The 26,390-nt window shown below is 39.6% G+C and overlaps 1 protein-coding gene across 5 annotated transcripts; it reads left to right on the top strand.

The window, feature by feature from the left end:
- Positions 1 to 6,518: 6,518 nt before the first annotated feature.
- On the top strand, positions 6,519 to 25,661 carry LOC105043745 (protein VASCULAR ASSOCIATED DEATH 1, chloroplastic). Of its 5 annotated transcripts, none has more exons than XR_831746.4 (19): positions 6,521 to 6,923; positions 7,011 to 7,073; positions 8,866 to 8,916; positions 9,160 to 9,225; positions 12,188 to 12,283; positions 12,520 to 12,621; positions 14,660 to 14,760; positions 14,834 to 15,009; positions 15,193 to 15,233; positions 15,326 to 15,413; positions 15,528 to 15,614; positions 15,731 to 15,785; positions 17,886 to 17,952; positions 19,523 to 19,619; positions 22,740 to 22,801; positions 22,902 to 22,944; positions 23,071 to 23,381; positions 24,383 to 24,813; positions 25,279 to 25,661. XR_831746.4 is itself a non-coding variant. In XM_010921424.4 (18 exons), the coding sequence occupies exons 1-18, from the start codon at positions 6,756 to 6,758 to the stop codon at positions 24,617 to 24,619; spliced, it is 1,911 nt and encodes a 636-aa protein (XP_010919726.1). In that variant the 5' UTR covers positions 6,521 to 6,755; the 3' UTR covers positions 24,620 to 25,110. The 5 variants fall into 5 exon arrangements, 2 of the variants coding, with proteins under 2 accessions (XP_019705250.1, XP_010919726.1); XR_831745.4 differs by having other exon boundaries at positions 25,227 to 25,661; XR_012140656.1 differs by having other exon boundaries at positions 25,179 to 25,661.
- Positions 25,662 to 26,390: the final 729 nt, after the last annotated feature.

Below are 26,390 nucleotides of genomic sequence, written 5' to 3'. Positions count from 1 at the left end.
GGAAGAAAGAGAGAAAGAAACAGAGGGGAAAGAGAGAGAGAAGGAGGAAGAAAGAGAAAGGAGAAAGGCGTGAAAAGAGAAGATAAGGTAAAAGATGAATACTCGCTGGATCCTGGGGACTCAGGCCGATGTTGAAAAGAAATTGCTCCCTCAGAAGATTGGGAAGGGAAGGAGCGGAGTAAGCTAGAAGCTTCCGGGCAGCCTGGAGGTCATCCTCCCCCAGGCTGGGGCCCCGGCGGACAGAATCCCTCAGAGAGCCCCAAGGGAGCAGGCCCAGTCTCAAGGTCGGATAGTGAACGAAGAGATATTTCCCCTTCCAATTGTGGATTGAAGAAGGGGCGCCTTTCAGCAACCCCTTCTTACCGAACTGGAGGGAGAAGTACCACCAGTCCTTCACCGAAGGATGGCGCTTGAAGGTATAGAAGTGCCTAAACAGGGAGAGGGACGGTTGGACCTCGACTACGTGACAAAGAGAGAGAAATCCTATCAAAAACCTAAAAGAATTCGGGGCCACGGAAGCCAAGGAGATGTCTAAGAAGCGGAAGAGGGCAACAACAAAGGAATGAAGCGGAAGCCGGAGTCCGGCACGGAATGCTTCCTGGTACAGACAAAAATGACCAGATGGGGGGGTGCTGGCCTGGTCAGAAGGGCCAGGCAGCTCCAGGTCGTACTCCGGAGGAACTCCATACTGAACCCTTATCAGAAGGAGTTCCTCCGAGGTCAGGGAACATGGAATGGCTCCCGGTGCAAAAATCGGGCGGAGCCCAGCCCCAGACGCGGGTTCATCTACAGAGCAGGGGACCTGGGGGTTTGAGGCGGAAGAGCTCCCAGAACTGCAGGGAGCGGAAGAGCCGGACGACATTTCGAGTAGTTTCGAAGGAGGGCTCTAAAGGTCCCTAAGAAGACGGACAGAATGGGGGATGAGAGGCCACAGGAAGCTAACTCGGAGGGATGCAAAAAAATAACTATAGAGAAGAAGTCCCTAGGCGGTGGAAAGAAGGTTGAAGGTGCTGGAACTAACCTATATCGCTCTGAGGAATCCGAGGGACGAAGACAAAGACGATTTGGAAGACACCTACGGCTCGAGAAGATGCCCACTGAAACAGGGCTCTCGAAGAGAAGGCAGACACTGATAGAAACTTTGGGATGGAATAGGGCACCTAAAGATGGGAGGACGGGTTTAAATAGACCCTGGGATCCGGCGCCATAATGATCACGAATCCCCCCAAGCCAATCCACACCCGGCACGTGTCCCACTCCCCTCGGCAGGCGGCTAAAAGCGGCTGATGAATCAGCAGGGCCATTATGGCGCCGTACCTGGGCCGGTGTACCGGCGAGAATTTCGAAGGGTCGCTTCGTATCGCCCCGATCCGAAAAGACTCCAGCACACGCACATTTAATGCCAAAATATCTGGGGGCGGCAGTGCGCAGGATTCGAAGGGACGGTTTCGGCTGTGCCCATCTCTCTCTGTACTTCCTTCGTTCGAAATTCAAACTCGAAAGTAGGGGGACTGGTGTTGGGTATAAAATACCCACAGCCGAAGTCCTCAGCAGAACCTGCTCCAGGAGGTCTGCACGGGCTCCTACAGGAGCCGGGCTCCGTCCTCAACATCAGCTGTCGGTATGCCTTGTCCCGACTTCTACGGGAGCCGGACTTCGCCTTTAACTTTAATTGCAGGAAGACTCCGCCCGGACTCCTACGGGAGCCGGGCTTCGTCCTCGACTCCAACGGCTGCAGACAGACTTCGTCCGGACTCCTACGGAAGCCGGACTCCGCCAACAACCTCAACCGCAAGTAGACTCCGCCCGGACTCCTACAGGAGCCGGGCTCCGTCCTCAACATCAGCTGCCGGTAAGCCTTGTCCGGACTCCAACGGGAGCCAGACTTCGCCTTTAACTTTAATTGCAAGAAGACTCTGCCCGGACTCCTACGGGAGCCGGACTTCGTCGTCGACTCCAACGGCTGCAGACAGACTTCGTCCGGACTCCTACGGGAGCCGGACTCTGCCAACAACCTCAACCGCAAGTAGACTCCATCCGGACTCCTACAGGAGCCGGGCTCCGTCCTCAACATCAGCTGCCGGTAAGCCTTGTCCGGACTCCTACGGGAGTCGGACTTCGCCTTTAACTTTAATTGCAGGAAGACTCCGCCCGGACTCCTACGGGAGCCGGGCTTCGTCCTCGACTCCAACGGCTGCAGACAGACTTCGTCCGGACTCTTACGGGAGCGAACTCCGCCAACAACCTCAACCGCAAGTAGACTCCGCCCGGACTCCTACAAAAGCCGGGCTCCGTCCTCAACATCAGCTGCCGGTAAGCCTTGTCCGGACTCCTACGGGAGCCGGACTTCGCCTTTAACTTTAATTGCAGGAAGACTCCGCCCGGACTCCTACGGGAGTTGGGCTTCGTCCTCGACTCCAACGACTGCAGACAGACTTCGTCCGGACTCCTACGGGAGTCGGACTCCGCCAACAACCTCAACCGCAAGTAGACTCCGCCCGGACTCCTACAGGAGCCGGGCTCCGTCCTCAACATCAGCTGCCGGTAAGCCTTGTCCGGACTCCTACGGGAGCCGGACTTCACCTTTAACTTTAATTGCAGGAAGACTCCGCCCGGACTCCTGCGGGAGCCGGGCTTCGTCCTCGACTCCAACGGCTGCAGACAGACTTCGTCCGGACTCCTACGGGAGTCGGACTCCGCCAACAACCTCAACCGCAAGTAGACTCCGCCCGGACTCCTACAGGAGCCGGGCTCCGTCCTCAACATCAGCTGCCGGTAAGCCTTGTCCGGACTCCTACGGGAGCCGGACTTCGCCTTTAACTTTAATTGCAGGAAGACTCCGTCCGGACTCCTACGGGAGCCGGGCTTCATCCTCGACTCCAACGGCTGCAGACAGACTTCGTCCGGACTCCTACGGGAGCCAGACTCCGCCAACAACCTCAACCGCAAGTAGACTCCGCCCGGACTCCTACAGGAGCCGGACTCGTCCTCAACATCAGCTGCCGGTAAGCCTTGTCCAGACTCCTACGGGAGCCGGACTTCGCCTTTAACTTTAATTGCAGGAAGACTCCGTCCGGACTCCTATGGGAGCCGGGCTTCGTCCTCGACTCCAACGGCTGCAGACAGACTTCGTCCGGACTCCTACGGGAGCCGGACTCCGCCAACAACCTCAACCGCAAGTAGACTCCGTCCGGACTCCTACAGGAGCCGGGCTCCGTCCTCAACATCAGCTGCCGGTAAGCCTTGTCCGGACTCCTACGGGAGCCGGACTTCGCCTTTAACTTTAATTGCAGGAAGACTCCGCCCGGACTCCTACGGGAGCCGGGCTTCGTCCTCGACTCCAACGGCTGCAGACAGACTTCATCCGGACTCCTACGGGAGTCGGACTCCGCCAACAACCTCAACCGCAAGTAGACTCCGCCCGGACTCCTACAGGAGCTGGGCTCCATCCTCAACATCAGCTGCCGGTAAGCCTTGTCCGGACTCCTACGGGAGCCGGACTTCGCCTTTAACTTTAATTGCAGGAAGACTCCACCCGGACTCCTACGGGAGCCGGGCTTCGTCCTCAACTCCAACGGCTGCAGACAGACTTCGTCCGGACTCCTACGGGAGCCGGGCTCCACCCACGACCCCAACCGCAAGGAGGACTCCGCCCGGACCCCTACGGGAGCCGGACTCCGACCGCTGCCGAACTTCAGCCGACGGATCTGCACTCCCTGGCAGGCCACCATAACGGCCACGATCCTGCTCCACTTTCTGCGGCGGATTCCGCGCAGCTCCATCACTCCCCGACAGGCCGCAGTAACGGTCGCAGCTCTGTTCCACTTCCTACGACGGATTCCGCGCAGCTCCACTACTCCCTGGCAGGCCACAATAACGGCCACGATCCTGCTCCACTTCCTGCGACGGATACCGCGCGATTCTCCCATCCGCTGGCAAGTCGTGACAACAAACGCCGCTCCACTCTCCGCGACAGACTCCACGTGGCACACCCCGGTGATAGCCACGGGTCCCCTCCACTACTCTTCGCAGCAAACTCCGCCTGACCCTGGGCAGCCCACTGCCAAACGGTTACAGATGTCGCTGTCAGGCTTCTGCCCCCTCCGCCTATAAAAGGGGACTCCAGATACGTTATTCTATAAGCTTTCATCTTTCATCTAAAAACTCTGCTAAATTCTCCGTTCGAGCACTCCATTCTTGTTGAGGCAGAGAACTGACTTGAGCGTCGGAGGGTCTTGCCGGAGCAACCCCACCTCCGGTTTAGACTTCCTTTGCAGGTCCCGGCGGCGACTGTGACTTCTCCGACTCCAGCTTCTCCGGCGCAAGCGGATTTTTGTACCAACACAAGCCAAAGAAATATTAAATGACAATGATTATAATATCCATCCATCCATCCATATATGAAAATCTTATAATTGAGAAAAGTGTGAAATGCATATATCATTTCTACATATAATAATTCATGAATAGAGGTTTTGATAATAACTTATAAAATCCAGCCAAACATGGCTTGTTGGATTCTAAAACTATTCCATTATATAATAGCATAATAGATTTCTTTTCACACAATTGAGGGCTTACAGGTAAAGAACATCCCGTAAAGACAGATTCTGATTGGTGCGTTTTGGTTGCTTAGGATATAAAGAAACCAACACACTGTGCCTTCCGTGCCGGTGAGGAAAATTTGTTTCATTGATAATGACACCAACATGATTTGGGTGATTCAATTTCTTTGGATTATCATAAACGTTCGATCATCCTACACTAGAAGACAAGCCAAGGCAATGCCTTCTGTCACACTCCTTTCAACCCTTAAGCAAGTTATGAATCCACATTAAGGAACCTCAAACCAATTCTTGGACCAAGCATCGTGATGAAATATATATAATATTCTTGGTCCTTTTTCCCCCTAATGATACTCTTAGACATCTATCCCTAAGAAGCAAAGTCCACCAGAAATGGAGAGACCGGTAGTTTAGACCAAACTACCAAGCCTAAGAGATACTAATTTATTTAACATTGCAACCGGTGCCACACGCTGGGCTTAAAAAAGCGAGCACGAAAGATGACCAAACGATATGGGGCCTCCTGTCACCATCCTACGGAATTATTGTCGAGATGCACGATAGAGCTTTGAGTTATTTTCTCTTTAGGTCCGTTTGGTTGGGTACGTTAAATTATCTTGTAAGCTGATAATTTTAAAAATTATTTATTTAAAAAATAATTATAAAAAAATAATTTTTATTATACTTGATTGATAAAAAAGTTATTTTAAAAAATAATATTAAAAAAAATTATTATGTTTGATTGGAGATAAATTTATAAAGAAATAGGATCAAATTGACAAATATATCATTGAATATAAAATAATTTTTTTAATACTAAAATATTATTATCATTTCTAATTAATTTTTATATAATGACTATAATCACACTTTTATATAATATAATCTTCGTCTTAATTTTTTTATAAAAAATTTTTATTAAATAAATTTGAAAAGATATCGGAACAAATTTAATAATTACATATGCAACTTTATTGAGATATTTTTATCATGGATCACCGTCATTCAAAAATTTATTAAATATCAATCTCTCATAGTATTTATTTTATCTTTTTTTTCTGAAAAATAAGTATAGACTGATCAATTTTTTTTATTATATATTTTTTTCATACCAAATATAATAATCTGATGTGAAAATAATTTTTTCATATCAGATTATTCCTAACCAAACAACTTTTTTATGGATATCTCCAGCGATTCTTAGAAGGTGATGATAAAATCGGATCGGATGATATGGTCCAGTGATTTAATTCCAGTTATCGTGTATACCAAAGAGAACTCCTGTGCTATGCTAACACAGGAATCTCTGGACAGTGGGAACTCCCGCATCTTCTTCTCTTTCATGTACATTTGGGTGTTGATTTAGAACCTAATAACTTGAGATTGAGTTCATGCCTCTCGATGACAGAATCTTTCAATGTCTTTTCTTTTTAATCGAAAAAGTAGTGATTCACTGCCACTAACTCCCATATCTTCTTCTCTTTTGTGTAACATTTGAGTCTAAATTTAGTACCTTCAATACTGTGGGGTTTTCTACCAAAAAAAAAAGAAAATAATGTGGGGTTGAGTTCATATCCTCTGGATAACAGAATCTTTCATTCTTTTCTTTTTAATTCAGAAAGCAGCTACTCACTACCACTCATATTTAAATCTAATATCTTTTGTTTAGCAGAGCTTATAGCCGTTGCTCTAAGTTTCCAAAGTCTTAGTTTGTCGAAATATCGATTGATGAAATACAAACATATTGCTCATTCCTTCAAAATCATATTTCATCTGCCAAAAAAATGTTTAAATATTTTATTTTATTTTATTTTTTCCAGTTTTTCAGACATTCGCACCGTCTAATCGCTTCCGTCGTTATGCTCACTCGCGTGTGAACATAGCGACGTCCGTCGCACTCGTCAGCCGTGTAAGTTGCGCGACCTTTACATTACATCGTTCCCCGTTCTAGTTCGTTTCTGGGCCCCCACACCCCACAAAACCCGTCCAAAAATCTCCAGATCCTTTCCTGCACTTCTTGTTCGCTCCCCTCCCCTCCCCCGATTCCCAGACGCTCGAACTACCATTATTATTTAAAGGAAACGTTCCACCCACCGGGCTCGGATTCCCCTTAATCCCCGCCACCTACCCTTCCATCCTTCTCGTTTGCCCTCCGCGTTCTTGGAACCCTAGCGGGCCCGATTACCATCCATGGAGTTCGCCTCGCCGAGCAGGGAGAAGATGGAGCACCTGGGAACCATGGAGCGATCCTGCCGGTCCTCGCCTTCCAGGGCGGCGAGGCAGGACGTGGACGCCGCCTCGGAGACATCCTCCGTGCACTCCGGCGATCCATCCGACCGAAGGGATGTCGACAGCTTGGTACTCCTTTTGTTCTTGCCTTTTTCTGATGTTTTCTTGCTTGGATTTGATTTTGCGTGATTGTTTGTCGATTGTTCTCGGCTTCAGACTCAAGTACTCTCGACGAGAAGCGAAGAGTATCGGCTGCTGTTCCGGCTTCCCACCGATGAGGTGAGTGGACTTCTTGGATTTTCTTTAGATGTATTGGAGGTGGCTGGTATGCTTCTCTACCGTGATCTTTGCGATACGGAGTTTGATTGGCTATTCCTATAGTTTGTAATTTTTAACCTAAGCATTAGTATTCCAGCACTTGGTTTTAGGTTTAAAGATCAAGTCCATACGGAAATCAAGGGCTAATCTGTCAATTTTGGATGATATTTGTTCCTTGTCAAGTTGGTAGTGCTGAATTATTTCAATGTATTATGTTGGTTACTCCCAGAAAATGTCAATGTATTGCGCGGAGTCAAAATAGTGGCCAAGTAATTTAGTTTATCATCTCTAAAATATTTAGCTCGTGGAGATTGGCTTGCAACACGTGTAGGGGTTACTGGTGAATTTGTGATTTCCTTACCTGGGTTAGCCTCCTTGCATTAGACTACCTGCATTGAACAGGAATATTGCTACAACAAATTTGCGGCTCGCTGGAACTTGCAATTGAGTTTGACTTGTTAGTTAGGATTAGGGAAAGACACAAACTGGGGGGTCGTTGCTTGCCTGTTTGAAGATTAAAATCCTTGTTCCATTAGCAGTGCATCCTGTCTTTTCGTTATAAATAAGCATATCAACTTTTGAACCTCACCTTTATTAACTTTTTGTCTTTTTAATTTATTGCTCTGCAAGTTAATGATAAAATGAGTCTTGATGCAGGACTCTTGACCATTGTTCTCATTTTGTGTTATTAACATGCACAGGCTTGCCAAATTGTTAACATGTCATTAAGTGGTTAGGTATGATTATTCAATTGTCAAATCTTGAATAGTATGCCATTTGATCTGTGGGCTGCAAATCAGAAGATTTAGGTTAGATTTTTTTTTTCCTGGAATGATAATGAAAAGAGATATAGAGGAAAGAAATAAAAGACGAGCCTTTCTAACTTATAGATGGTAGAGGTATATTGCACTCGAGACTAAAATAACATATAAGGGAAGGCCATAATGATTGGGAATCATTTGGAAATGGTAAGGCATAATTAATGTGTAACATCAGGATAGCAATAAGGTAAAGAGGTCTAAGAAAAGAATACAAAGTCATGGAATAACAATAAGCGAATGCTGGAAAGCACATCTGTAACTCCTAGGAAAAAATTATTAGTGTATTTGGGACTGGAAGACATATAGTTCATGCTATTTACATAGTTTTGCCTTTTGAGGTAGCGATCCTTGCCTATATCAACAAATTTGAACACTGTTATTATTAGCTGTGCCATACTAATGGATTTTGACACTTAATACTAAAAGCCTAGGGAGAATGCCAAATAGACTCGAGCATTTCTTAAGCCAGGTTGGGTTTAGGCTGGGTCAACATCCACTACTAAGAGAGAGAGCCCGTTCTAGTGTAGCTTAGCCTGACCTTGGCTTGAAAAGTGCAACCAAAGCATGTCTCTATGTAAAAAGGGATGGCTTGGATCTAATCTGACTGGAGGGAGGGAAATACTGAAAATGTAGCCTGTAAAGTATGAACAATGTTAACTAGCTTCCTACGAGATTCAGATATTTTAAATAACAAATAGATTATCGAGAAAGAGGAGATTTTGCTATGCATTCTTAGAAATGCTAAATTTTGTGATTCTGTTATTGGTTAAAGCAGGTGTGTTCTCTCGCCCTGCACCACCTCCCCCGGCCCCCACAAACACCCATACTCCTTTGTCTTGTATAACTTTGTCATGATTTTTTAAGCTTGATGCTACTTTTACTTTTATAGATAAGTCAAATGTTGAAATCCTAATTATTAATAATTCCTATAGGTGCTTGTTCAGGATTTTAACTGCGCTCTCCAAGAAAATTTTCTTCTTCAGGTACTTATTTTTCTTGATAATCTATATATGCATAGTCCTGGATTTTTTTTTTTTTTTTGATTTGGTCGATGGCATGTCCTATGTTGTTTGTCATATTTAGCTTCTCGATGCAAAGCATGTGATAAGGCTTGCGACTATCCCAGAGCATACTGCACATGGTCAATATTCCTTTCATGCCATCCTTGCTGGCTAGGTTATTTTAAATTTTTATGAATTTTGTTTCATTTTGGCTTTTTTTGGCAGGGACATATGTATTTGTTCATTCATCATATCTGCTTCTATTCCAACATTTTTGGATTTGAGACGAAGGTACTCACTGATTTTTTAAGCTTGGAAAAGATAACTGTGTATTCCTATGGCTATGGCTACATGTCATATATATTTCATATCTGCTAGTTACTGGATTGTTTTATTACTAATGCTAATGGATTGTCTTATGTTGAATTTCGTTCTAAATATGCATGATAAAGCTTAAAGGTGTTTACCCATTTTACTTGCAACAAATTTGTCTTTAAGCTTCCTATTCGAACATTTTTGGATTTGAGATGAAGGTACTTACTGATTTTTTAAGCTTGGAAAAGATAACTGTGTATTCCTATGGCTATGGCTATATGTCATAGATATTTCATATCTGCCAGTTGCTTGATTGTTTTATTACTATGCTAATGGATTGTCTCATGTTGAATTTCATTCAAAATATGCATGATAAAGCTTAAAGGTGTTTACCCATTTTTATTGCAGCAAATTTGTCTTTAAGCTTCCTTTTTTCCTTGAGAGTGAAACAAAAACTTTGTATATTTTTTGTTGTATTCATTAGATTGAAATTGTTAGAGAACTTTAATGCAATTATAAGTTGGTGCTATGTGATAAATGAGCAGCCATCCATATTTCCAGTAATTCTATAATTCATGAGAGGACCAAGCAAATAGAGGTTGATCTACACTTTGTTCAAGAAAAAGTGGTCACCAAGGAACTTTGTACACCCTATGTCAGATAAGGTTCTCAATTTGGCTGATGTTTTAACTTTTAACCAAAGCTATCAGATGAGATCAGTCAAAGAATATAAATGACGGGCTTGGCATGACTGACATTCAAGCTCCAGCTTGAGCGGGGTGTGTTGATGAATATTGTTGAAATCAGGGATAATACAGTTCAGGTCAGTGGTGATATGGTTCAGCATGGTTTTCTATCTAATGGTCATTAGTTAAGCCCGAATCGAGCCCAGGTTGACCTGGTAGGGTTTCTATGTAAACCAACCACTAACTGGGGCTATTTTGGTTCACCCTTGCTAATTAAGTGGCTTGTCCCCTTTTTTGAATAAGTAGTGTTGCACGGATCTCTGTTTAATGCTGTGCGACCCATCCTTCTCTCTGTCCCACCTCTTTTGGTTCTGCCTCTTCTTTTCCTTTTTCTGTTCTTTATCTTTTTCATATTAATCTGCTGCTGCTCCTTTCTCTCTTGCATATATTTTCTGTTATGACCGACAGCTGATCCTGTCATACTAACATCACCATTTTGTAGGTTCATTTTGTAATTTGCTTTGTCTGAAGCTTCTTTCAGAGGCTAGATGACTCGTAGCTTCTATTTCTGCTGCTTTTCATTTCTCTCGCTGCTTTTCTAAATACTGATGCTAGTCACCCTGTTTGTCTTGGGAACATCTCATTTCATCGGAAAACTAGCCTGTCGCCGAGCTTGCAGTTATGCAGCTCGTGCTTGTAAGTTGTTTTAGTGCTTTTTTTGTGCTTGTGGCCTCTTGATGGGTCATTCCAGTTTTCATACCATTGCTGCTATATTACCTCTGTTTTGCCATAGTTCATCTCAAGTTTGGCAAACCTTGCTTTAGATCCACTTGTCCATCTCTAATTCAGTGCAAATTCACTTCTTCATCTCTAATTTAATTCAGATCCAATTTATCTATTCACTCCACTTGTTCTCAAGTTTCCATAGTAAAGTTTCTATCATTACAATTTTAAAATGGTTTTTATATAGGTAATTGTTTATGACTTTTTATTTTGTAATACAGGATTCTAACACTATTTCCACCAACTTGGCGTTGCATCTACAAGGCAATTGGATGTATTATTATGGTGCCTATTTATTTACAAGGCAATTTGTATTGACTAGAGGACGCAGGGAACCCTGCACTCATTGCTTCCTAAAATCATGAAATGCCTATGATCTTCATGCCTCTGGTTGCATGCACCTAAGAAGTTAGCATAGATATTTTCTTTCTTGATCATTGAATGACATTTGTTCTCTGCCTTTACTCTTTAGCAAGGATTCAGATCCCAGCAAGATGTTTCGTGGGACATCGGGGTATCATCCTATATATTGGGACAGGATTGTCCCGCTAGCATCCCGATCAGGACGTTTGGGATATCCTCTATCCCAGGTGTTGGGATAAGACAGGACAGCAGCATGTTCCGTTCCATGGGAAAATCGGGACAACTCTGTCCCACAGGATTTAGAACCTTACTCTTTAGTATCTTTGCACCTGGAACCAAGAGAAGATTTTCTCTGAGCATTAGGGTTATAATAAAAGATCAAGGAAATATGACAGGTCTTGAGGACTTTGGACAAAGATCGACCTAAGTTAATTATTTTCATTTCTGGAACGTTTATCGGGACTGAAATTGAACTCCACAAAAGGCTGAAAATTCACTATTAAGTTATTGGTTATTACTGCCCACCTGCCTTCGTTAATTTAATGTTGCTTCTTTGTTCCAAACCATCTGTCTGCACATCTATGCTAAGAAATGTGCAAAGTTTAACTTAAAATCGTATTTTGGTTTTTGATGGTTATGGTATTTGGAGTACTTATCCTGCATCAGTGATCATTGCTGACACATGCTGAGGTTTCCAAAGCTGCTTTAGTAATTGTAGATTAATGTGGTTTTTGAGTCTTCCCCCTCCTTTTCAATTGGTTCTTTTGGAATGATGGAGAAAGATGGATCATATCTGGATATAGAGCACTGGCAAACTCATCTAATGATATGAATGCATTATATCCCTCCATCACCCTTAATTTCCAGCCCACTTTCTATTTCAGCAGGTTTTTAGTGTTTGTTTTTCTAACTGTTGTTGGTTGATCTTCTGTGTCTTTTATTTTATATGCTTTATGTCCTGTAAAACTTGTTGCAATTTCGGGAAAACAATGTGGTTCCATGAGTTGTTGTAATAAATAATTTTGGCTTCTAATTTTTCTTCTTGCTAGGGAGTCTGTACTTAGTCTGTTATAATGGGTTGAACTGAATGCAATTTGATTATGCAGAAAACAATTTCTTTTAATGAAGTCACATGTGTCCGTAAAGCAAAGACCGCTGCAATCTTTCCGAATGCTATAGAAATTGTTGCAGGAGCGAAAAAGGTAAGAAGAATTGGGCTGTACTAGCTGATGCATGACGGATTTATTTATTTGAAACTATTGCAATATGCCATAGCCTGAATTTTTTTTTTCAAGGTTAATAACAATTCACTACCTATAAAATCTGTTGGTTTTTTGGAGCTGCTTACTTTGTTTTTAATTTGTGTAAGTATTCTTTGGTTTGACTTACAGATTTGCTTCCAGAACTTTTTTTTTTTAATTAATTTTTGAACTGGCAGCACTTCTTTGCATCTTTTCTGTCACGCGATGAAGCTTATCGGCTTATTGTCGATGGTTGGGCACAGCATAGCAGTGATGCCAATGCCTCTCAAGATTGTCAGGTCAGCAGTTTCTTCATGTTAATCTGTGACCAATTTGTGTTTATTGAGCAGAATTTCTGGCCTCGAAGCAAGAATTTTGAAGCTTGTAAAATTTATACATTTTAAGTTTTTAAGTTGTGGTATTTTATTCTTATTTTCACCTTTTTTTCCCCAGTATTACATACTGCCTTCATTACTGTTGAAGGCATGTGATTATTGTGAAGTGCATATTGTGTGTTCAAATTTGTATACATATATGACATTATATGTTTGCATCTTTTACATACATTCCTATCCTCCTTCAAATCATTTAAAGTGTGCATATGTGAAGTTGTTGCTTATTGTACATCACTTCTTGTTGGACCTTATTGAATGACTTGTGTAGATGTATGAATCAAGGGAAGCACTCTTTATTTAATCTAGTGGGAACATGCAATGCATGCCAGATGATCATGGGTAGCGGTGGAAGAAAACAAAGACACTACTCCCTGTTGCTGCTTTGATTTCTGTTTTACGATCTAATTACTGGGACTTGAAAAACTGTGGAAAAGGCTTCAGAATCTAGCAAACATGCTGCAGATGAAACCTTTTGTGTTACATATAAAGGGAGAAGTCTAAAACTATTGGACACATTCTTAGGACATGTTCTAGAGGCATTGCCTGCATGTTATTGCTGGGTTGGTTATAAATATGTACTTGTGTGCAGCTTTAATATCATTTACCTGTGGTTGGTTGAAGCCTTTTTTAGCTGCCATTAGACAGTTGAATGGCATATGCAGATGTGTGCTTCTAATGGATATTCTTTCTCTTCTTCGTTGTCTTCTTCTTCCTCTTCTTGTATTTTTGATCTACAATATAAATTCTTAGGGCTCGTTTAGCCTGACATCATGGTCCAATCATTTCACTCATCTTCATCATCTGAGATTATGATGCCCGGCTAAACTGGCCTTTTTAAGTAAAGCCATCTGGTGATATGCTGCTTTTCTTGATCATGGATGCCCACTAATCCTTTCATAGGCATAATATTCAGGGACATAACTCTTTGTAAAATCGTTAGAATGAACTGATTGAGGTTGACCTAAATCTGATTCAAGAAACAATGCTCTTCCATGGTAACTATACCTCAAATTATTTCCGTTCTGCAATAGATCGTTCTGTAGTCTTGCAGTGCAAGTTTTGTTTTTTCTTTCCCTTCTTTTTTTTTTTTAAAAAAAAAAAGCATTTTTGATGTGTCTTTTGTTCTTCTCTTAGAACTATGGATATTGTTTTCATGATCTATGTGTATATGCTTTTGAATGTGCATATTATTATTATTATTTTAACAAGCACTATAACTATTGACAACAAGAATCTTGTGTCCATCATATACTTTGTATATTTAAATCATATAATATGATGTGAAGTATGCTTGTCAAATTTGATCACTCTTTAATGCAAACTGCTGCTTAATCACTTACTTTTCCGAGGCCCATTACTATTCAGTTGATATCTTCTGCTTCAGATAAGCAGCTTGATTCTTAGCTAAACTGAGAGCAGGTCTAGGAGTGGGGAAGTGGAGTTCTAGAAAAATTTTGATTATACAATCTAAGAAGTGCCTTCACATAAATAATTTAGATATTGTAAAAATAAATGGTGACCTTTCTACTTGAGCTTTACATTTCGAGAAAACATATGATATAGGGTTTCAAATAATGATTGAACGACAGATAGCATTTTTGAAAAGCCAAAGTTGACTTAGGTATGTTTGTTGTTGTGTTGAATTTTTATTTTAGGACGGTGGATGTATTATGAAGTGGGTACAAAACTGTAGTTTTACACTATTTGTGTGCAATTGATTATGCTCTGATGCTTCTTGTAGATAATATTATCCTAGTCATGCTGAGGGTGTCTTTTCTTTAGGTATTGTGCTTCTTTAACATTATCAAATAGTCAGTCCTTTTAGGCTTTTATGCTATATGCAAGGATTAATTTGTATTCTCCCATTCTGGAAATCTTTTCAATCAGTTGTTTACTTTCTACAATTGATTATTAATGATTGGCAATCTCTTTTGTACTTCAGGACACAAAGTCTGATTCCAGCAGCCAAGACAGTGGCATTGTTAAGTTGGAAGAACTAAGAGGATCTAAACAATTGGCTGATGCTTCATTATCCTCAGACGAGTTATTCACGTTAAACATAACTGACAGCAATTATAATATCTCACTATTGATCTAATTCATGTCTTTGAATCAGGAACAAGGATGCTGATATATCAGAAGAACATAAACCTTTGCCTAATGGTAAAAATGACATCAGCATGTCCATAAAGCTCTTAGAAGTTCAGGAGAGTATAGGTGAAGAAAATGCTGGTCATTCATCTCCACGAAATCCTATAACTTGGAAGCTTGAGGATGTTGATGCTCCTAAGAGTAAGTACTGTTTTTTGTCTTATGTCACATGGAATCAGCATATGTTGTTAGTAGTTTTATTATTTAACAACTGCGCTTACTGTGTTTAAATGATTTATTGTTACTTGTGTATATCTGGTAAGTTGCTATATGTAATTCATCCTTCTTATCTTGCTTTTGACTCTAATATCTTTTACTATGCAGTACCTGAATACTTTACGATGGTTGCAGAAGCAAAATTTCTGGTAATGCAAAATTCATTTTTATTAGTTCACTTAGCTACATCAGGCCTCATGATTTTTTTTTTTTTAACAAATGCTAATTTTATGGTTCATAGGTCTGTGTAGAGGATTTCTTCAGTCTATTTATCTCTGATTCTGCTGCTGACTTTCTAGAAAGCTTCCATAAAAGATGTGGTGACAAGGGTAAGTTGCATAGCTAATTAGCAGGTTTCTCTTGCTAATACTTCTGTTTTGTTGGTGACTATTGTTTGATCTTTGAATTATTGTAGTGTTGAATTATTTCTCATGCATTTTCAGATTTTAAGTGCACTCCATGGTGTCAGCACAAACAATTTGGACATGTACGTGATATCTCGTTTCTGCATCCAGTCAAGATATATCTTGGTATGTCGAAGTTCCCCTGATTTCCCATCGCATATGTACCAAACTGTTTTATGCATCTTGAGTAGATCTTTATTCATGTAACATCTTTATTGATTTCTCTTGGTGTTGTATTTAAGGTGCAAAATTTGGTAACTGCCGGGAGGTCCAGAAATTTTGTGTGTATAGAAACAGGTAGATCATATTCTTTTTCCCTTGTCATTCATTTTCTTGATTAAAATATTACAATGCACTGGCATGTAAGAGAAATTGTCTTTGTACATTTATCATATGACTAGGTAGTTATGATATTGACCATTGCAAATTACATGCACGCAATGTTTCTTCACAGTTTTACCATTTGTGGTGCCTGAGTTGTCTAAAACTATTTATAACACCAAGGCATGAGTTTCATGATGGGGTGACTGATGTTGTCCCGTTGTCCCTATCTTTAATTTAATGGGACAATATGCAGTTGAGGACATATTCTATAGGAAAGTAATCCACCAGAAAGGAATCATGTGGAAGCCAGTTGTGTCGACTACGTACCTTCTATAGCTACTCATATTTTAATATATACAACTTCAGTAGTCCAGTTCTTACACTAAGAAACAAAAACAAGGGCATCTCATAAAGTAGGAGTATATCTATCAAATTATATAAACAACAGTTAAAAATCTTAAATCATATATAGATGTGAACTACATATTCTGGTGCATCGCACAGACCAGTGCTAGTTGTGCCCATAGTTCTGATTTTGCTATAGCTTTAGGTCCACAGGAAGTTTGGGACACAGAACCAGTCATCATTGCTTAGTGTTCAACAATCAACATTGTCCTGCCAGTTTAATGTTAATTACATGAATGCTGCTATGCCTTTCATTTCTGTGCTACACTAATTTGTCTGAGATAGGGCATCTTAGAATTGCTGCTAATACCTCCATCCAATTCTTAGTTCCTCTTTTGTGACCCTTCAACCTATACTAGATTCTCCCTCCTCAATAAGACCACCTTTGCTACACATTAAAACCATCTGTTCAATTAATAATCCACAGTCTAGGTTCTGTAGTAGTTTAATGCAAGTAACTTTAAGATGTTAAAGAAATATTTAAATGGCCCTCTGTGTCTTGAAATTTCATTTCTGGGGCATCATCTACTTGCTGTCAAAACTCAAGTTTTTAAATGAAGATGGAAAACCTTATCAAAGATTGGTCTTTTGTTTTGTGTGGAAGATTTTGGGTAATTTTAGCCTATTAATGTTTCTTCTAGTTCTAGGAACCTAAGGTGGTCTACCAACATTACACTTGCTACAGGAATATCGTTATCAGCATATTCGAGTATATGTAGTATCCACAGACACAGATGCTGCTTTTATTGCTATTATTTTTATTGCAAATAGTGTTTGGCAAGGATTTAAGTCCCAGTGGGATGGCAGGACATCCTACTATCCCATTTGTCAGGGTGGGACGTGGACCAGGAGGGGACGGGACATGCACCAATCCAAGTGTCTGGATGCAGTACATCCTGTTCTATGGAAAAACTGTGATGGCCCTGTCCCATGGGATTTGAATCATTGGTGCTTAGAAAATTCCTTTCATATGATGTTTTCAACTTATGCTATGTGGGTATTGTTTTTGCACACACATGTTCCTTCTGTTGATATTATTAGGAACTCAAGATCTGCTTGTGCATCCAAAGTTCCAAACCACTGGTTTTGTTTTTCTTTTCCCCTTTAATAAATGAAAAGTATAGGGCACTTTACTTGATAGCTGGAAAAAAGACATGGCAACAACAGTGAGTTGTTGGGAAGTTAAAAGTAATACTTAGTTGCTAGATCCTTCTTCTGGCATATCTGCTAATTTGGTTTCACTTGAAGCAAAAGGACATCTGCAATTCTCAAGTGCGCCAATTATTCACCTGTTCTGATTAAACCATATTGAATGAAGAAGCAACAGATAAAACTGACATGTTTTGCCAGCTTATTTTCTCTATATCTGACTAAAGGTTACTACCTAACGTATTCGTTCAAGCAGTAGAATTGGTTGTCTTTTCCTTCTCGTTATAAGTTTATCCAATTCACTTTACAAATGATCATGGTTCTCTGCTATTTTGGTGAATTTTGCATTCTTGCAATTTCATGGTTTCTTACTAAGAATATGAATATGCCATTGGCCATTCCTGTGCATGTTATGAGTGTGTTAAATGCCTTTCTGCCCATTGTGTTCTTCAAGTAACTCTTGCTTGACAAGCTAGTATTGTTAATCTCATGGCTTTTCATTCTTTCATGATGCACCAGCCGTTTAATGATTGAGGCATCACAACAAGTTAGTGACGTGCCTTATGGGGATTACTTTCAAGTCAAGGTGTGTTGCTCAATCTCAATGATCGATGAAGTTTGATATTTGTGATTCTTCAATATCATTGTCTGATGCTATTATCACTTAGATATTATCAAAATTGTGTACTTCTCCCCCTAGCTTTTTGGAATGAAATAATTCTAATGATTATCTATTTTTAAGTGGTTATTTTCCATTAATAGAGTACACCAAGTTCCTTTTCTAAATTGATGCCTTAGAAGAACCAAAAGTTGATGCCTTTTTATGTGTTTTGTGTTCTTAGACTAACTAAAATGGATATGCGTTCTTAGATTGACTAAAATGGATATGCCACTTGGAATGCACTATGCTAAGTTGTTCCTTAACTTGTAGATGTGTAAAACCAGATTGGCAACTTACAGTCAACTGAGAAAATAAGTTTTCAACAAAGATCATTTAAATACACTTTTAAGTTGTGCGTTTGTATTTCCTATGATAAAACTACTAGGAGTTTACAAGTCAAAATGAATTGAGCTGCTGGTTTTTGTTTTATTGGTTGTTGTCTGCTTTAATGTAGTTTAGGAAGATTTGATGCTTGTCATACCTGGAATCTAAAACATCATCAACTATGATATGAATTCTGGAACTTATTTTTGTTTTAGTGGTCTTAATGAAAATAATGTCTGAGAAAACTTCTTAGCTTAGGTGCAGAAATGATTCAGAGAGATGAAGCATTAATGAGACATGATTCATCGGCACTGTACCTGGAACGTTGAATAATGAAGCATTTAAGTTGAATTTAAAAAATAAGGCTGGTGACTGAAAAAACCCTTTCACATCATCTCTTCCAATTAACAATTTGATTACTTCTACCTTGAGAATTAAGCATAATGAGATGAGTATCTTCATTGCTGATCTAACAACTGATTTATGGAACCAGTTGTTAGACAAGCCATTTCCAATGTATCCATTTATTAGTTCTTTGTATGACTTGTTTATATACTAACAGTTCTGTGCTAAACCATTAGGCTACATATTAATAGCCATAATGACAACCATCAAGCCTTGTCACAATCATGTGAGCTTGTTGGCTTTAGGAAGTTATGAACAATGATAAGAGATATCCCAAATGATTTGTGATAGTTTTTAGTTGATCTCTCTTCATATTCTGCCAACTCAGTGTAAACTTTGCAGAATTACATTTACCAAGTATCACAGAAATAGATGTGACAATCTTTTGTGTTGCAAATTTTTGGGAGGACTACTTGACTAGTGGTGATGACATCCTATCTGCACCTCTTTCTTTCTCAGTTCTTTTTAAGGAGTGAAACCTGTAGCAACTTAATAGGGAGAGATAAGCCATCCCAACCCTAAGCCCTTACTCGATGAATTTGAAACATTATAATAATGTTCTGTTTTAATGCCTGATTCTGTCTTAGTGATCAACATTTTGGTTCCATTTTTGAGTTACATTGTGATGGAAGTTAATCTTATAGTTAATATATTTTCAGTGTTTGCTTTTTATTAAGGTCTGCAAGATTCTATCCTCTTGTAATGATGCCTTCAATGTCAGCATTTTAACATTATTGCTGGTGTATATTTGATGCTACATGTATAGGGTATATGGGATGTGGAACAAAGCAATAATGAAGAAAATAGTTGCACTCTGCGAGTGTATTCAAATGTGTCATTTTCAAAGAAGACTATTTTTAAAGGTATGGATTTACACCCCCCCCCCCCCACCAACCCCCACCCCGCGGCACGCGCGCGCACACACACACACAAAAAAAAAAGGGGGTTAAAGGAGTCGTGTGGTCCATTTCTCCATCTTCCTGAATTCTATACATCAGCTGTCATTTTATTTCTACTCCTTCGTTTCGTCATGACCGGTTTTAGTTTCTTGGTGTTTATTTACTGCAAACATGAATCAGATGATGGTTCATTGCATATGCAGCCATTTCTATTATTGTTGCAACAGAGGCACTTGCTTATTAGTATTACTAGGGAGCCTGTCTATCTTGCCATTGATTCTCATTTTGGATGCAATCTGGCTGTGAGATATCAGTATATTGTCGATTAAAAACTCATAGTGTGGTTCATGATTATCAATTTAGGATGGCGTGGTAGAGGGAAGCTGGAGATAGGTGTCCAATTATATTTTGGTATTCTTTTATTACTCAAACAAAGCCTCCATGGGGTCATTATGTTTTAATTCAAAAGGCAAATTTTCAATCAAACTGCTTGTTGAAAACTTGATTGGTAGAATATTATTTTAGATGTTAATTCAAATTTTATGTAACGTGTCATCAACCATAATCGAGGTCTTATTGTTTCCACTTTCCAAGCTTTAAAGTTCATTGGTTCATTGTGGCATCGTGGGCATAATGAGGTAGATGTTATAAAACAAGAGTTGTGACAGAGAAGTTTTCTTCTACTTAAACTTTGTAGTGCAATTAGTTTTTTGTATTTAGGTTAAACCATATTCCTTGTCAATGTTGTCTTGCATAGTTTAGATGCTCCTTTTAGTCCTTCATCTTGAATGTTTTAATGACATGCTCGAGCATACTTGTAGCAGAGAAGTGTTTGGGAGGCTTGAGAATTTGTGGTTGGTGGGAAGTGATTTGCACACTTCCCATCAGTTTGTTTATAGTCGCATGCTTAGGGGCGATATGGGAAGAATATTACAATTTTATAGTAACGATACTACATAGGTTATTCGTTTATTGGCCAAGACCAAGCCTCACCTTGGATATAGGCAATACCTGATTAGATCTAGGATGAAAATGGACTGACTAATATCTGTCTGAATCTGTTTCCAAGTCCAAATCTATCCAGCCGCGAATGCAAATTTTAGTGCAGCTCATCACCTACTTTTTTGCCCTTTCTCCCCTGCTTTGATATTCTCTTTTTGGCATTAGTGCATACATATCCCTACTTCAATGGATAGTCCACCAGTAGAACAAACCTCTCTGGCTTTTTTCTTGCACATTGTTTGTTGTTGAGAAAGTAAAGATCTCAGCTTGTACACTAGAAACTGATTTCTAATATCTGTATTGATCCATATACATTGAAGAAAAATGAATATGAATGAGGATGGTATACTTATTCCTGGGAAGAGGTTGGGTCGGGCTTTGCCTGAAGGTCTACACAATTCTCTTAAGCCCAAGCCTGGCCTAGCCGGACTTTCAAGCCCACCTTATAGGCCTGAGCCTGTTTCTTATAGGGACTTCAGCCTTCGGGCTGGGTTTCTTGCTTCATGACTGTTTTCAATTTTTTTTTAGAAAATAAAAATATTTTATTTTTTTGAAAATATTAAAAATGCTAAATATGCATAATTAAATATCGCCAACCATCCATAGTATGTCTATTATCTCATTAAGTTTACATATCAACAACAAATGTCAATTAAGCCTACAAACATATCAAACATAAAGAACTAGCATAAGAAAAATATGAAATTGAGCAGTCAGCCTCAAGCCTCGCTTCAATCTCCAGGCCCAAGCCTGGCTCATTTATTAAATGGGACTATTTTCCATGCCTGTCTCAGCCCGACTGTCCTAAACCTTTGGCCAGAGCCTGCCCAAAAGTCTCCAGGCTTGAGTGGGCCAAACGGACCATTTGACTTGTGAATAGCTATCTGATCCATATTTGGTTTTGTTTGCATTCCTACTTCGTATTGAATAACTTTCATGAACTTCGAAGGAAAATAGCTGTAACTCAATTTATCTTTGAGACAGTGATATCTTTGATTTGGTGGTTCATAAAATTTAACCATCCGATTTATATAGATACTGTCAATATCTGATCTGTATTCATGTCCTTTTTAAAACAAATATGAAATATGGGCATGATTTCAGCATCAGCTTAATATCCTTATTGATATCTATGTTCATCATCTGAAAAAGGATAGGGATATGGATATATTGATATCTGATTCATGTTTGATCTTTTTGGGAAACTTGTTGGATCCTGCCGTATTTCTGTTAGTGAGTTCACACCTTATTCTTATGTTGATAATGGTGACCATTGCATCTCTTGCACCCTTAACCTTGCTTACAAGGCATGCATAATCTACTCATTGTTCATTTATAACAACAATTCAGATATTTTGCTACTTGTCATTATTAATTATTGTTATCCAATTTTTCTATAGTTTATAAGTTGAAATAATTATACAAAAAGTAAAAAGTAACTCTAGATTTTTTTTTCTTTTTCTTTTCTTTTTAAAATGAATAAGCATTGAAGTTGTGATTAGACTGCATTTTATTTAGCCTTTTGCTTTTTTGTGCCTCAGAGATGACAATAGCTCCCTACATCAGAGGTAATTATCTATCCCAGTTTCTGGCCTCTCACCAAGTCTGGTGGAATTTGGTTATGTTGCTCCTTGGTCTAATGAGCTTAGAAAGTGACTAATAAGGTTGATTGCCCTACCTGTCAATTAGAGGATCTGTGGCAGGCTTGTTTCTTGACTAAGTTTACCTTATACATGATTTCAACACAAATTTCTAGAGGTTTGTTATTGATTTCCTATTGTAGGAGGTTATGGAAAAAATGCTTTCATGGAGCCTTCTCAACTTAAGAGTTTTGCTCTGTAGTTTACCTGACTATATAAGTGATTAGGAAAAGCTTTGTGATGATGATGAACATTGGGGTCATAAATCTAGTGAATTAAATGTATGCTTTCAAGTATGTGTCTACTTTTTTGCTTTTTTGTTGTTTGAAATGTTAAAATTGCTTGGGAATTCACATGTGACATTATTGCTTAGAATTGTTCAGTTAAATCCATATTTTGAAACTTAATTTTGTACTGATGCCTAGCGGACATACATTTACAGGGAAAATAGAGCAATCAACAAGAGAGGAATGCCGAGAAGTTTACGGGATGTGGATCAACATGGTATGTTTTTTTTTTTTGGGCATTTGCATTTTTTGTATTTTTTGTTCATATGCCAAGGGTAAAAGCTAACATTGCTAATCCAGAACGTCATGTGTTCTAGGCTCAGGAATTGTTGAGTCAGAAAAATGTCGGCAAATTAAAAGGTTTGTCAATTAAAAGTCCACCTATGTGGCTAGAACAATGATATGCATCTTTTCAGTACTGGGCTAAGTCTTCACGACAACAGATTCATGTTTGTTTGTAATATGACAACTCCTTGCTTACTGCAGGAATTGATGATAAGAATACAGGCATAATTCAAGATCATGAAGCTGGATTAAAAAATTTTTCAGAAGTTGAAGGATATTCAGAAAAGTCACATCCAACAATACATCCAATAAAGCTCCCACAGAACATGCCTGATACTAGGAGTTTCTGTACAAAGATTGACAATGTTATGCAAGAAAATCTTGGATATGTTTCATCCATGGCATCCAGTTTTGGAGAATCATGGGCTTCCATTGTTTCATATCTGAAGACTCAAAGCCATTTTCCTCTGATTTTAGTTCTGGCGGTTGTTTCAATTCTCATCCTAATGCAGGTAAGTTTTCTTTCTGGCCTTGTATACTTCACACATAGGTTAGTATGACTATGTTGGTCACTATCCTGAGGTCTATGAAATGATAACTGAGTGAAACATTTCTGTTAGAATGAAGTGGTTTTCCTTTTTTTTTTATTCCTTTTTTTGGGTTGCGGGGGGTGGGGGGAGCGTTTAAATGCTTTCCATGTGGTTAAAGAATAACAGGGACAACCTTAACACTCTGAAATGCTTCAGGTCTTGTAAATATCACTTCATTTTCTACTTTGAAATTCCTTATGGAGTTGTAAGTTATGCTTGATTTTCGATGCAATATTTATTCTAATGAAATGTAATGTAGATTTACTAGAACCATGTGCAAGCTACAGTGTTAGGCAGTCATTTGGGCGATCTTTGGGGATTAATTTATTTCACGTAACCTCTATCTGCATCTTGTTTGTCTCCATCTATTATTTGTTATTCCATGGACTGGAGAATGTATATGTGGATAAGGAGACAATGATAACCTGATTTTTCAGTTTAATATTAATATCCCAACAGTAAGACTTACTAGGAAGGGGGTGCACTCCATGTATCATACTTGATCTTTATTTTTCCGTTAAGATTCATCTAGCATATCAGTAAGGATTTATAGAACAGTAAACTAGATAACCAGCTAATGTGTAATAAATACCAAAAAGTAGAACATGAAAAAGTAGATGCTTACTGTAACTTCAGCACACAGTTATGTTTGGCTTGTATACAATAGTAATGTTGTGATCTTGATCTCTAATTATGAAAAATATTTGGTCTGAAGAATCATGTTTTTGATTCTTTGACATCTTTGTATCTAATATGTTTGGAATTTGGGGGACTGATACTGCTTTTCATTGTTATCTCATAACTGAACTTCTAGAATTACCATTGAATACCTCACGAAGCAATCAACTTTTTTAGCTGATTTTTTGGATATCTTCAGCAAATATATTTAGCTGACAAATTTGGCTTTTTCTCCTTGCTTGCAGATAAGCATCATTGTACTATTAAATAGAGTCCCTGAAGTCCATGTAGTCACTCAGGGGAACTACATAAATAATCTTGGTAGCTACAGTTCAGAGAACATAGAGTGGTTGGAGAAGCGATTTAACTACCTTAAGGAAGAAATGATGATGGTAGAAACTCGGATGGAGAGGATGCGGTATGAATATTCATTATTGAAGGTGCAGCTTCAAAGCCTCGAGCAGCTCAAGGCCAAGTCATGACTATGGATCAAAGATCATAATTTGGTTGAGATATGCTTTGGCTACCTGAAGTAAGAAATGCCAAGGGTAAAGTGATATTGAAGATGCCGTCATGAATAGGTGATACTGAAGGCCAATCTGTACAGGTTTGAGTGGCTAAAAACCAAGTTATAGCCAGCATTTAGCTGTTCATAGTTTGCATGCATGTTGTCAAGGTAAACCCCCCCCCTTTTTCATCCTTACCACAAAGAACTAGCGTATATAAATCCTACTGAAAGTGTAGTATTTGTTAGTTTACATGAAAATGATGTTCTTTTTCAGTTCTGTTTAAATATCTAGAATATTTTGAACTTTTAAGCAAGTTGGAGCTGGGAAATGTGTGTAGTATCGTTGGATTTGACTAATCTCGGAAATAATGTTTGAACATTCCACTATTAGACATGTATGTGCTTGAACAGAAAAAGAATACTGTATGAAAAGGATTATATGTTTACCTGTCAAAAAAAAAAGAAGAAATATATATATATATATTTTTTATGTCGTTGATTTTTCTCATTTGGGCAATTGTTTATCAATAAAGCTCACAGAACATAAAAGACAAGAACACGAAAGATTTTTGGCTTTGCAGGAGTCTTGAGAAAAAGAGAAAAACTCAGCAATATGGATTTATGTACACCCAGGAATTTGTTGGTTGCGATTTTATGCCATACGTGGAGAAGAATCCAGCATCAGTTGCTTATCCATTTTACAATCAAATTCTTCGGGAGAAGGATCACAAAGTGGTTCACGTGAATTAATCTGCCCTTAAATCTATGTTCTGTCCATCTTCTTAGCAGTTTGTTCCACAACCTTGTTTCTCAGTATTGTACTTCTAGCAAAGTGTCTGCATGACAAGTCACCTTATTTTCTTTTTAATTTGCAAAGTTCTGTTGTCTTCTGATGTTCTTACTCATGTAACCTTGTTGTCATACCAAAGGTGGGAGTCGGGTCAAAATTGTTGGTATCTGCAGAATTATTTCATTACTGCCACTGTACATATCTCCGTGGTTTCATTGTTCTTACATATTTCAAAATGTTTGGAGGCATGAGGATGCATCAGTTCTTACATGTTGCTGCAACTGTTAGTACTATCAGGAATCCAGGGTCAGTTACCTGTATTCTTGTTTTTTATGTTGACAAGTAGAAATTGAGCTCACCACTAAGCAACTATGGTCGTTTACCTTTATATTTTCAATTAATATTACAGCTGCACCATGGTAAAGCTTTAGCATAACCCATATGAAAGTGCTCTGGTTCTTCACCTATGTTACTCTATTATTTCTGTACTATTATTGCTGACAAAGGTAAACGTGAATGCCATGTTTTTAAGCTGCATCTATCTTGTGGCCATCGATGAAGATTCTCCCATTGGTGAAGTCAGTGGTGGAGATACAATTGAGAAAGTCTGTAAAGCTGCCGTCTCTGTGTCTTTTGGGATGTTGCCCATCCACTGGCTCAGAGACCGTGGATGCTGGCTATGGAAATCCTCCTTTGAGAATTGAGTACTCTCAGATGCACTTGTATTGGCCATTGCTCGATCCCTCTAGGTGGCCTCCTATGTGCGCATGCAGGGTCTCTGGAACCCCCAGACTGCTCTCAAGGATTTGCGAGGCCCTTGCAGCTCTCGAGGGCAATGGTCACGCATCCGAAAGCAGAATGAGGAGCAAGTCCTAGTGTTAAATCTGACTGTGAGCGCCAGGTTGACGGTTTACTGCTGCAACTTGCATTCCCTCATCAAGTGTCTCTCAGGTAA

Source organism: Elaeis guineensis, chromosome 4, assembly GCF_000442705.2.
Source record: "Elaeis guineensis isolate ETL-2024a chromosome 4, EG11, whole genome shotgun sequence".
In the NCBI taxonomy this organism is placed as follows: domain Eukaryota; kingdom Viridiplantae; phylum Streptophyta; class Magnoliopsida; order Arecales; family Arecaceae; genus Elaeis; species Elaeis guineensis.
This window is presented reverse-complemented; position numbering and strand designations above follow the sequence as displayed.

What these genes read in the sequence shown, in the direction of transcription:
- LOC105043745 (XM_010921424.4), top strand. Translation starts at nt 6,756, where the DNA reads ATGGAGTTCGCCTCGCCGAGCAGGGAGAAGATGGAGCACCTGGGAACC. An exon ending in TAAAAGATGTGGTGACAAGG is followed by an intron (nt 15,414 to 15,527) that starts GTAAGTTGCATA and finishes ATGCATTTTCAG; the next exon opens with ATTTTAAGTGCACTCCATGG. An exon ending in AAATGTCGGCAAATTAAAAG is followed by an intron (nt 22,945 to 23,070) that starts GTTTGTCAATTA and finishes TGCTTACTGCAG; the next exon opens with GAATTGATGATAAGAATACA.